At 56.9% G+C, this 12,477-nt stretch overlaps 1 protein-coding gene across 4 annotated transcripts in view; it reads right to left on the bottom strand.

The window, feature by feature from the left end:
• Window positions 1–210: 210 nt before the first annotated feature.
• CPNE5 (copine 5) overlaps window positions 211–12,477 on the bottom strand; it is a 94,394-nt gene continuing 82,127 nt past the window's right edge. For all 4 annotated transcript variants that reach the window (XM_027057868.2, XM_027057867.2, XM_027057869.2 and 1 more), the window contains 8 exons: window positions 11,955–12,016; window positions 7,379–7,425; window positions 5,675–5,856; window positions 4,711–4,838; window positions 4,375–4,477; window positions 3,694–3,751; window positions 3,175–3,248; window positions 211–1,934 (listed from right to left, as the gene is read on the bottom strand). In XM_027057868.2, coding sequence (XP_026913669.1) covers window positions 1,716–1,934; window positions 3,175–3,248; window positions 3,694–3,751; window positions 4,375–4,477; window positions 4,711–4,838; window positions 5,675–5,856; window positions 7,379–7,425; window positions 11,955–12,016 — 873 coding nt within the window. In that variant the 3' untranslated portion in view covers window positions 211–1,715. The remainder of the gene's footprint in view (window positions 1,935–3,174; window positions 3,249–3,693; window positions 3,752–4,374; window positions 4,478–4,710; window positions 4,839–5,674; window positions 5,857–7,378; window positions 7,426–11,954; window positions 12,017–12,477) is intronic.

Below are 12,477 nucleotides of genomic sequence, written 5' to 3'. Positions count from 1 at the left end.
TACGTGTTTGTTGTAAGCTCCATGTGGAGACGGGGCCTGTGTTTTGTTCATTGCCGCATCCTGAGTGCCCAGCACAGACCCTGGCACATAGTAGTTGCTCAGTAAATCTTCATTAAACAAAAGAATGGAAGAAAGATGGAGAGGAGAACCTGGACTCTGTCGAACAGCAATATATTTTCTATTTTTCACAGGGAAAGGAAAACAAGAAACTTTAGTAAAAGAACCAAATTTACTCCAGTTTAAGGCAAATTCCACACAGAGACTGTCTCAGAGACGGGCACAGGACCAGACAGCATAGAAACACCACCATCATGCATGACAGGGAGGGAAGCGGCATTGGGCAGCAGACGGGCGCGGGGGGGAGGGGGGTGGCGCCCAGGCATGGGATGTGCAGTGGGCCTCGGAGCCTCATGCTGCAGGAGGGGCTGGCATGCATGACCAAGGCTGGGCAGCTGGTTGGGCCCAGGGGTGAGATCACCTGTCTCACCTTCCCCACAGCAGGGGCAGGAGCTTGGGCTCAGACACCGGAGCCCAAGGCCGAAGGACTCAGGTGGATTTGGGGTGACAGGATGGAACAAGGTGACCCCAAGGGCCAAGACGGCCTGGGGTAAGGGGTCGCACTGCTAAGGAGTGGGACGGGGGGAGCTGGGCATGGCATGAATGGACTCTCAGGACATCAGAGCTGAAGGTAAATCCGGGACCATCTGGTCAACCCTCTTGACTTACAGATGTGGAAACTGAGACCCAGAAGGCAGGAGGGCCTTGCTTGGGTTCCCACGGGCGGCAGCTAGAGGCAGGGCTTGAACCCAGGACCTCTATCTCTTATCCCCGTGGGTCAGAGGGGCAGTGTAGGAGTGCTGGGGCTGGACTGCTCCTTCCAAGGCCTCCAGGGGGGTAGCAGAGGCCTGGGCCCCAGGGGCCCCGGGCAGCTCTGGCAAGAGGAGGGGATGCCTGGAATCAGAAGTCAGCTGTAGAGATGCCTGTGGGTCTACACCAAGAAAAGGCCTGTGGATCTGTGTATCTAAAACCATGTCCTTCTGGGCTTGAGAGGCACCAGAAAGGACCCTGTGCCCAAAAGGCCTCCATTCCCAGCCCACCATGTGGCCTACGGCCTCCCCTCACAGCCTCCCCTGCATGGGTCCGCAGGGCTCCCAGAGCATGCAAGTGTCCCTGGGAAGGGTCACATGTTCAGGCATCCCTGCAAACCCAGCAGCCTCACAGGGTTCACTGGAAATAGGGATGGGATAGATACTGGGGTAGGAGGGCAGGGGCCAGGTATAGAAATAGACACCACAGGAGGAGGGAGGCCCAGCCCAGGCTTCACGGCCACATAGGAGCAGACGGGATTGCCAGGTGGGCCGAGGGGGACCTCAATTCTCCTCACTGTTAACACCTTCCTGGCTGGGCCAGAACCAGGTATCAGGGGGAAATGAGAAGCGCAGGGGCCCAGAACCTCACCTCCACCACCTGTACCCTCCCAATTCCCTGGGTTGGGCCATAAGGCTAGGAAATTAGAGAGGAGTCTTCAGAGGCCCCGCCTCCTGCTGGCCTCCCAGGCACACATGTTACAAAGGCTGGGCGGGGCAAATTGCAAGAGACCCCGCCTATACTTCCCCCCCGCTGGCCGGGGCAAATTGGAGACCCCGCCTACACTTCCACTGGCCTCCCCGGGCCCCAGCCGCCCGCCACAGGCCAGGGGACTTCGGGAAGAGCGCTCAGATGTGTGTGTGCAGGGGGGAAGCAGGGGGCGTGCGGGCTGGGGACTGTGGGGGCGAGGGCTCTGGGGCCGCAGGCGGGGGGCGCGGGCGGATGCCCTGTGACTTCATGTAGGACACCAGCTGGTCAGGGATCTCGGCCAGCACATCGCGGGCCAGGCGGGCCATGCTCAGCACGTGGTTGCCAGTGCGGTCCACGTAGTCCCTGAAGGGCACGAACTGGCCAGAGGAAAGGCAGGGTCAGGCAGGGTCTCCGGCTGGACCACAGCCCCCACATCTCCAGGCCTGGGTTCCTGTCCTATTCCTCCTCAGCCGCGGCCCTCTGCACTCACCCCCTCCCCATGGTGGTGAATTCTCATAGCCCCTGTTCTCTCATTCACTCAACAGATTCGTACTGAGCATCTACGTCATGCCAGGATACATCACCAAACAAGAGCACTTAATCTCTGAAGTCCTGGCACCAACACAGGGACTTAGCCGGTGCTCAGGAAACGCTGACTGAGCCCCCTGGCTTGTAAGAGCAGGCCTTCCCATCTCCCCCCACCTCTCTCTCTTTGGCTCTGCTTCTCCTCTTCTCTCTCGCGCTGACACCTAAAGTCAGGCCCCTCTGGCTTCCTCCCAGGCCCCTTGAGCCCCTCACCACCCCTTGAATGCCTCAGCACATTCCTGGCTCTAGGCCTTTCTATGCAAGGGTCCCCCCTCCCAGATTGCCCCTGCTCTGAGGTCTAGCCTCCTCTCTTTGCTCTCTACCCCTGGAATGCACCCTCCTCCATCCCCTCCTTTTTTCTTTTTCTTTCTTTTTTTTTTTTTCTTTTCTTTTTAATCCAGGGGTTCTGGGGAATGTCAGTTTTCATTCCCAATCTCCTAAACACTAGGGACTCAGTCTGCAGGAGATTCACAGACAGAAGTGCTTACTAAGGTGCATTCTGAGGCTTGACTGGGCAGGGACACCCTGAGGACAAAGGCCTGTCTGCTCATTACATCTGCCATCCTACATGGGATGTTCAGACAGGGCTTCAATTAAGCAAGCACTGCCCGTTCTCGGAGAGGGCGGAGAGGGCCGCAGCAACACTATAGACACCTCCCCCCCACCTTCAAGGGTTTGCCCTCCCACTGGGAAGGCGGCCCAGCAGAAGACAATGGAAGGTGCAAATATCAAGTGTGGGTGCTCTGCACGCAGGAGGCCAAGGAGACCTGGGGGCTCAGAGAGCACTGGCAGAGCATTCTGGTTGGGGTAACAACATTAGGGGTGAGTCTCAGACATAGGAGAGAGGGGTCCAGCTGGGGGAGAAGTCTGACCCAAGCACTGACTCCCGCTCCCTTCTCCGGTGGCCAGGCCACTCTGGGGCTCTCTCCAGGGCCCCTTTCTAGAGAAGTCTCTAAGAGGGGGGTGTATAAGGCCAGCCTGGCTAGAGGGGCTCTTGCATCTTCCTTGGAGCAGGCAGGATTTGGGTTTCACCTGGACAATGTCCCGTTCTGCCAGCTTCCCCCGGGAGGAGATCCGCACATCGTCACCATCCAGCTCCACCATGGCTGCGTGAGGAGAGGCATTGGGGGTGGGGTGAATTAATGGGGGGCACCTGGGCCTGGCACACCAGTGGGACTTGTCCTCCAATCCCAGGCCAATCCAAGGCAGAGACCATCAGACCAGATCCCCATGTTAGAGATGAGGAAACTGAGGCCAGGAGACAGGAGGAGCCCAACCAGGGGAACCTCTGGCTTCTAGCCCAGCGTTCCAGCTCCCCCACCCTCCCCAAGCTCCCAGGGTTGGAGGAGGGAGGAGTGACTGGGCCTCCTCCCCACAGCCTTGGGATGGGTACACAGCCCGACACACCCTTCCCTGTGCAAACAAACACACCCTTACACCCTGTGCTCACCCAGACAGTCACACCCACCCATGAGCTCTCACTCTTTGGGGAAGGGTCATTCCCAAGGGCCTGAAGCCTCTGGGGGAATACCTGGGGGGATGGGGACTTACCGTCGAACTCCGCCTGGCCCACGCCAATGATGATGATGGACATGGGCAGTTTGGCAGCCTGGGAGATCATGGGTAGGGGCACAAAGGGGTGGGTCAACAGAAGACAGAAGGAAAAGAGAAGAAATGGAACAGAAGGATGGAGACACGCAGAAACACAGAAAAGGGGGGAGGCGGAAGGACACAGACAAAGGGAAACCCAAGGTGAGGCCCCAGAGAGGAAGAGAGGGTCGAGAGGGTGAAATGGGTCACAGGTCTGCTTCTAGGAGACACCCCCATCCCCGCTTCTGTCCCTGGGCCACCAAGTGGGACATCTTTTATGTGGGCAACTAGGAGTGCCAGCTGGGGTGGGAGTCCCTTATACAGGGAGAACACCCAGTAGGGGCAGCCATGTTCCTGGGCCTCCCCCACTCTGGGCTCCCGCTGGACCTGGCCAGGCTGGGCTGGGGTCTGGGGCAGCAGTCCTAGAGATGGGCTAATAAGGGAATCATAGGCATCTAGAGGGAGTGGACCATCTAGGGTGGGTGCAGAGGTCATCGGTAGGACCCTTCATCAGCCGGTGCCCCCTCCGCCCCCCAAACCCCACTGCGTGGAAAGCCTCGTCCCAAGGGTTCCTCTAAAGCAGCGGGAAGGCATGCCCCCCCACCCCCATTTTCCTCCCCCTTCCCCACTCCCCCAGCTCACATTGACGATAGCCTCCTTAGTCTGTGCCATGTCCGAGATGACCCCGTCCGTGATGATCAGCAGCACCGAGTACTGAGAGCCATCCTGCACTGCGGCCGCGGTCCTGGGGTGGGGTGGGGGCTGCTATCTGTCTGGCCCGCTCGGTGTCCCTCCCCGCCCCCCACACTTTGGTGGGGACAAGCCTTTAGCCGGAGGGGAGTCTCTTTAGGGTCAGAGCTCTCTGAAAGGCGGGTCGACGGGAAGAGACACCTCCTCCCACCTTCCCAAGAGGACAGGGGTGGACACGAAGGCCGTGTGAAGACGTGGGGATGGGCGTCGAGTGGCCCCGGCACTCACCTGGCCACGTGGGTGACCACAGGGGCGAAGTTGGTTGGGCCGTAGAGCTGCACCGTGCGCAGGCTGTGGTGGTAGGCCTCCAGGATGCCATCGATGCCGCAACAGGAGGGGTTCTCCTGGTTGCCGTTCTGGGGGCACCGGGGATGGGGAGGTTGAGCTCAGGAAGGAGGGAGGAGTGGGAAGGAGGGCAGCCAGGTGCTCTGCTGGCGGTGGGGGGGCATACAGCCAGGGAGGGGGAGGCCAGCAGGTCTGGGATCTCCTAGACTCTTCTCTGGTGGGGGGTAGGGGAAGAGGAGGGAGCCTCAGGGCAACACGTGCTCTGGGTGAGCAGGGTCCCGACCTGCCCCTTGCACCACTCTTTGTACCTGCTCAGGTGGCACCCCCTCCACGAGAGCCCTGGCTGCTTCCCTCGGGGGCCCCCCGGGCAAACCACTCGGTCCTAAAATGACTGCAGGGTCTGAGTGGCTCTGGAAGGGCCAGCCAACTAACCTGTCCTCCCGTGTCCTGTGCCTGGCACAATTGAGCGTCCCCAGCTCGTGGGAGGGAGGGAGAGGAGGTGGCCTGAGAAAGCATCCCTCAGGTCCCCCAGCGCAGCACTAACTCGGGGAGTTGCTGGAATCACCTGTAGTTGCCCATACCCAACGCACACCCCTTTTACCCTGATTTCTGGGGTTTTGGTGGGGGTAGTTCAGCCACGTCTCTACTCCACCTCTACTCGGGTCTTGTCAGAAAAAAGAGGGCAGACCCCACTGCGGGTGGCATCAGACATGGAGGGGAGATGCTGGTGAGCCAGCTGGGGAGTGGGCTTCTGGAGGCCCTGCTACAAGCCCCCCTACACACAGCAGGCAGCTTACCGCCCCCCCACCCCCCCGCCCAAGGGCTGCACGGATGTCCCCTTGCCCCAGGCTCGTCACCACGCCCCGAGCCCGGTGGGCCCTCAGCCTGTCCTCCCAGGACCTCCTACCAGCGGGAACTCGTGGGACACCCTTCCATCAGGGGGTAGCTTGGCCCCGAAGCCAAGGGCAGGGAACATCTTGTCGCTGTCATAGTGCTGGATGATCTCCCCGACGGCAGTCAGCGCCAGTGCATAGGCGTTCAGCTGGTAGGGGCTCATGTAGTGCAGGGACGTGGACTGCGAGGGGTTCCCTGCAACACGGGACACGGGAACATTTGCTGGTGTCGATACTCCAAGCACCCCGGGCTCAGAATGCAGTGGGGGGTGCCCAAGGCACCCCTAATTTGATTTATTTATCCTTGACTCCTTTCTCTCTTGCCACACCTTCAATCCTTTAGTAACTCCTGGTTGCTAAACCTTCAAAATATATGCAGAATCCCATCTGCTGTCCCCAGCTCTGTGACACCACCAGCCACCCAGCCCAGCTCTCGGCCTCTGCCCTGGGGCCTGCCGTCCAGCCAGACGAGCCTGTCAAACCCCAGGCAGCTAGATCATGCCTCTTCTCTCCTCCAAATGCTCCCATGCTCCTATCCCACCCAGTCCCAACCGGGGGGTGCCCACAGGCCCCATGGGGTCTGGCCTCTGCTTACCTCCCTCCTGGCCTCCTGCCATCCCCTCCTATCACCCACTCAGGCCTGGCCCCTTACCAGCCCCACCTCAGGGCCTCTGCAATGGTGGTTCCCTCTGGGACACTTTTCTATAAATGTGTACATGGTGTGTGGTCTTCCTGAGCAGACTCCTGAAAATTACAGCCTCCCCCAACGCTCCCTGTCCCTCTTCCTGCTTACATTTTCTCCATAGCCCTTGTCACCACTGATAATGCCCGCATTTTACTTATTTGTTTATTAATGAGGGGCACTCTGGCACAGACTGCCAAGGTACAGATCCTGTCTCTATCTGTGTGCTCGTGGATGGTTCCTTAACCTCTCAGCCTCAGTTCCTCGTGCTTAGAGTGGGGATAATAGTCTCACCTCCTGGGATTGTTGTGAGGAGTCGTGATGTGTTACTGGAACTCCCCTCATTGTAATGACAAGGCCCCTTCCAGCTCTGACTTCCTCCCACTCTAGGATGCTAGGGCCCACCTGAGGAGTCCAAAACCTGGGCTCCTTCTGATAGACACGGAAATGGGCACTGAGCACCGCTAATGGAGGTCCAGACTCCAAGGAAGGTTGTGAAGTTTCTAACAGTGTAAAGTGGGGCACTGATTATTCCTGGTGACTCGGTCATAGCCCAACCCTGGAGAGAGTCAGAGGAGGGAAGGGAGCTGGGACAGCCCCAGCGAGGGTGGGAACTTGGGGCTCCTGCCCTCGCTGAGGACCACAGAGCTCTGGTCGGCCTGAAAGTTGGCCTGCACAAAGGATGTGAGGTTTAATCCCATGAGGAAACACTTTTTCTCTCCATGTGCTGTTTGTGGGCCCAGAGCAGCACTGCCCTATCCTTGCAGGAAGACTGGGTGCCCTCAAGGGCAAGGCTGTGCCTCAGGGCACATAGGTCCAGAGCCCAGAGACCATGGTCCAGTCTGGGGATGCCTTCGCCATCTTGATTATACTTTGGCTCTCCAGGCGTAAGTACCTTCTTTTTGGTGAGGATGAGGCCAGAGAATATGGGAGATCTGGCTCCCAGCTAGGACCAACTACGACAGCTCTGAAAAGTACCCCCCATCCCTTTCCAGCCCTAGCCCCATGCCAGCTCCTCTGCCCATCCCCCACTCACCATTGGAGGCCGTGAAATCGATGGCCACCGTGAAGTTGATCTGGGTCCTAAAAGAGGAAGAGGAGCAGGGGAGTTAGCTGGACAGGCGGCAATCTGGCTTCCACCCCAGCCCCACGCAACACCCCACTTATGATGCTGCCTTGCCAAAAGCTGGAACGTGAATCCTACTAACTTCAAGATCTCCCAGTTGTTTACAGGAAATATAAGGGACAGAAGAACATGTTAAATGACAGCAGGGGGATGCAGCCAGAAAAGCCAGTCTGGGGGCAGCAGTGAGGAGTCCAGGCCCCCTGCAGACCTCGTGAATCAGAATCCCTTGGCGGGGAGCAGGAATCTGTTTCAGCAAAGCCTCAGGTACTTGGGGGAATCAACAGATAAAAAGAGAATTAAGGGGCAAATGGACCAATCGCAATATATTGATCTTACCTGGATTTCTGATTCAAACAAGCCGATTAAGTAACACAACGGGGGAAATTCGAACACTGAAAAGGTCTTTGGTATTAAGGAACTGATTTGTAGGTGTAATTATGGTATTATGGGTACATTTTACAAAGAGAAAGTCCTTGGGGCCCCTGGCTCAGTTGGTAGAGCATGCAACTCTTGATGTTGGGGTTGTAAGTTCGAGCCCCACGTTGGGTGTAGAGATTGCTTAAAAATGAAATATTTTAAAAAAATAAAATAGGGGCGCCTGGGTGGCTCAGTCGGTTAAGCATCCGACTTCAGCTCAGGTCATGATCTCACAGATTCGTGGGTTTGAACCCCACATTGGGCTCTCCACTGACCGCTTGGAGCCTGCTTCAGATTCTGTCTCCCTCTCTGTCTCTACCCCTCCTCCACTTGTGATCTCTCTCCTTCTCTCTCTCTCAAAAATAAACATTAAAAAGTAAATATAAATAAATACAATCTAATTTCTTTTATTAAAAAAAAGAAAAGTCCTTAAATTTTAGGGGCGCCTGGGTGGCTCAGTCTGTTAAGCGTCCGACTTCAGCTCAGGTCATGATCTCACCGTCCGTGGGTTCGAGCCCCGCATCAGGCTCTGTGCTGACAGCTCAGAACCTGGAACCTGCTTCGGATTCTGTTTCCCTGTCTCTCTGCCCCTCCCCTGCCCCTGCTCTGTCTCTGTCTCCAAAAAAAAAAAAAAAAAAAAAAAAAAAAAAAAAAAAAAGTCCTTATATTTTAGAGCTATATCCTGAAGTATTTGGGGGAATGAAATATGATGTCTGAGATGTGCTTCAAAATAATTGGATGTGGGGGGCCTGGATGGCTCAGTTGGTTGACGGTCTGACTTCAGCTCGGGTCATAATCTGCCAGTTTGTGAGCTGGAGCCCCACATCAGGCTCACTGCTGTTGGTGTAGAGCCGCTTCAGATCCTCTGTCCCCCTCTCTCTCTGCCCTTCCCCTGCTTGCTCTCTCTCTCTCTCTCTCCCTCAAAAATAAACATTTAGATTAAACTAACTGGGTGAAAGGAAGCATGCATGCATGGAACAAGGCTGGCCAGCAGTTGGTAACTGTTGAATCTGGGTGAAGGGTATTTGGGGTCTCATTACGCCTTCTCTCTACTTTTGCATGTATTTGGAATTTTTCTGTAATAAAAGGTTTGGTTTTGAGGCTTCAGATTCAGGGTGGAAGCTTTCTGAGGGTTTGGCTGTTCTAGGTTCTGTGCTAGATGCTGACAGAACAAAGCCAACAAGGGGCATCTGGGTGGCTCAGTTGGTTAAGCGTCCGGCTTCAGCTCAGGTCACGATCTCACAGTTTTTGAGTTCGAGCCCCGCATCAGGCTCTGTGCTGACAGCTCGGAGCCTGGAGCCTGCTTCAGATTCTGTGTCTCCCTCTCTCTCTGCCCCTCCCCTGCTCACACTCTGTGTCTGCCTCTCAATAATAAATAAACATTAAAAAAAAATTAAAGAACAAAGCCGACACGACGTGCACCCCTGATAACGTCTAGTCTCGTGGTTCTAGTGACCACAGAGTCACCAGGGGAATTTGTTTAAGAAGGTCCCAGGGCCCCACTCCAAAGGATGCCAGTTCAGTTGGGTCTGAGATGGGGCCCCAGAATCTGCTTCTTCAACAGACATTCCCTCAACAGACATTCCCTGCCCTCATCCAGGGATGGATTCTGAAGACAGGGTTCTGGGATCACACCTGGGAACACCCTTCTGGTGGGTCCCAGTTGGGGTGATGTAAGATGGGGCTGGGCTCACTTCATCTGCATTTAGCAGACGGCACCTCTCAGAAGCCAAAGCCCTCTCCCCACCTGACCACAGATGAGCTGCTGCTCACGGGACCATCGTCCCCTAGGAAGGATGAAGGACACAGTTAGCAGGAGACCCAAGCCAGGGTCTGCTGGCCAGAGACAGTCCAGCCCACGCGCTTTCCCCTCGCCTGCTGCCTGGAGGCACAGCATCCAGTGGACTCCAACATCTGCGAGAGATGCAGCCACCAGGAGGCAAGAGCCTGGGTCCCTCACTGACTGTGTAGAGCGTCTCACCCATCCCTGCCATCCCATGAATGAAAAATAAACCGTTGTTTGTATTAAGCCTTGAGGTCACAGGATTATCTGTTATAGCAGTTGACCTACCCTATTCATCTCTTTGTGGTCATGTCTCACTGGGGAATAGACAGATCGTGTCTTTGTTAGAGGAAGGGAGACACTTGGAGGGTAAGAGCTCTGCTCCCAGGGCCACTATTGGGAGGGTGGTTCTCGTCTATGGGACCACAGCTGAGGGACACCCACCTGCCCGGCTCTTCCAAATAAGGGTGAGGGGAGAGGCAAGCCTCATTCCTTAACTGGTCTTCCCCTGCTCTGGGTTCTGAAACAACTCAGGGAAGGAAGGGGCTGGAAAGCAGGTACATTTAGGGGACAGCTGCTCCCTGCAGGCTCGCCTCTCCCGCCTAAGGGCAGAAGGCAGGCTGCTGAGCAAGCTGCTCCCTCTGACACCGGGCAGAGGTGGCCAATCCCTCTCTCCAGGTCCAGAGAGGATCCCGGGACAAGAGCATCCATCGGCTGCCTGCCTGGACACGTACGTGGAGCTCTCGCTCCCGGGAGCCAGCTCTCTGGCTCAAGTCTCTGGGGAGGGCGGAGGGAGGTGTGGGGGAGGGCCAGGGAGGCGCCAGCAGCCTCTGAGGGCTCCTCCATGAGACATCGCGGCACCCAACCCTTTAACTCCACTGTCTCCGCCTGCATCACACCCCACCTGGTAGCTGTGAGGCAGGCAGGGCCACGATTATTCATTACTGTGGAAGAAATGCAGCATGTGGCGACAGAGGAACCCTGCTGCTGGCTGGGCGTGTGGCCACGGGCAAGTTATGTAAAATGGGAGATAATCATCCTCACCCTGCCACTGTGCTCTGTAAATTGGGGGCACTATGCAAATGAGGAGAAACAGGATGTGGACTGCTTGAGAATTAGCAGGTGCCATGGAATGCTTGATGGGATAGAGAACAGGGCAGTTTTGATGGGGGATGGGAGCAAGGACAGGGTCTGGAGTAGGCTCAGAGGAGAGGCGGGGGCGGGGGGCAGCGGGGGGGTGGCGGGCCTCTGGGTGACCGCAGGCAGGTGTGTGCTCAGTGGGTAGGAGAGCTCGCAACCTTGAAACCAGTTTCAAGGCGACAGGGAGTGGTGTCATGGGAGAGTAAGTGTGGCTTCCCAGGGCCTGACTTTTCCCTCTGCCCTGGAGAGCCCGGCAGCCAAGTGCCCACTTGGCTGGGATGAGCCTTTGGCACCTGCCCTGTCTTCTTTCCAGACAGGTGTAGTCACTCACCTGCCAGCACCTGTGGGCTCTCGGCTTCCCACACCCTGACCTGGCACCTGTTCTGGCAGGGAGCACACTAACCTCACCTTGGAGTCAGACTCTCTTTCCGCAAGCTGTTGGCTGGAGCCTCCAGGCTTCCCTGCCTGCCTCGGCCTGGATGCCAACCCCTCTGGCTCTTTCTGCTTCTTACACTCGTGTCTGACCGCCTGGGACCATCTGATGGCTCAGCCCCCAATGCCTCCTGTCCCTTGTATGTCCTTGATGACACTGGGCAGGTTAATCATTGCCCACCCCCCGCCCCCAGCCTCCCCGAAAGACCAGGTATCAGCAGCTCAGAGAAGGAAGGACCATTAGAATTCACTTGACTCCAACTTCTATGTGTGTAAAGGAGGAAACTGATACGAAGGAAGGGAAAGCGACCTGCCCAAAGTAATGGGGCTAAATTAGCAAGTGGCTAAGAAGGGCTGAGAGCCTGGGCCTCCTAACTCCTAGTCCAGGGCTCTTTCCACCACCTCCCTAAGCCCTTAGTTGTCTTTGCCACGGAGTCCCTACCACCTCCAGATCCCATCCCTGCAAGGGAACCTGATGTGACCCAGGCTGGAGCCTCCACAGCTCAGGAGCCTCCTCTCCGGCCACTCAGGATCCAGGGACATGCACGACTCCGGGCGAGTTGTTTGAGGCCAGAAATGGGCGTTTGCTCAGGGCTCACAGGCTACGTCTGGGGCTTCAAAGAGGCCAGCGTGGGGCTAGAGCTCCTCATGTCGATGGGTGGGGCCCCCTTCCTCTCCCTGAAGCCAAAGAAACCGGGCTGGATCTCTTCTCACCCTCCTTTGATGTAGTCAAGAAATGTGCACTCGGACTCCACCGCAAAGGAAAGCAGCGTGACCTTGAAAACAAAAGGCAGCTTGGTCAGCGGGGAGCCCAGGGTTGGGGGGAAATGGTTCGCTGAGAGTCAGGGGGCACACAGCAGGCCACTTCTGCAGACCCCACTGCATACAGTACCCACAACGACCCTAGAAGTGCAGCTGTGGTCCCATTTTATAGCCAAGGAAACTGGCTTCAAACAGGTCATGCCATCTGCCCGGGACACGGCTGAGTGAGACTGGAACCCTGGTCGGTCTGACTCCAGAGCCTGCACTCTTGACCTTGATGCCAAACTGCATCCTAGGAGGGCCCTGCCTCTGTCACTGGGGCACAGGGGTCAAGCCAAGAGCACGAGTTTCCCCTAAGTGGACACCGATGTGGAGTGTGGAGGGCAAGGGGGTCTTCCTGACACAGGCCTGAAAACCTGCCAAAGCTGACTAGCTCCACCCTTCCATGTCCTGCTAACTGTCGACCTAAAGCACC

This window comes from Acinonyx jubatus, chromosome B2 (assembly GCF_027475565.1).
Source record: "Acinonyx jubatus isolate Ajub_Pintada_27869175 chromosome B2, VMU_Ajub_asm_v1.0, whole genome shotgun sequence".
Classification (NCBI taxonomy): domain Eukaryota; kingdom Metazoa; phylum Chordata; class Mammalia; order Carnivora; family Felidae; genus Acinonyx; species Acinonyx jubatus.
This window is presented reverse-complemented; position numbering and strand designations above follow the sequence as displayed.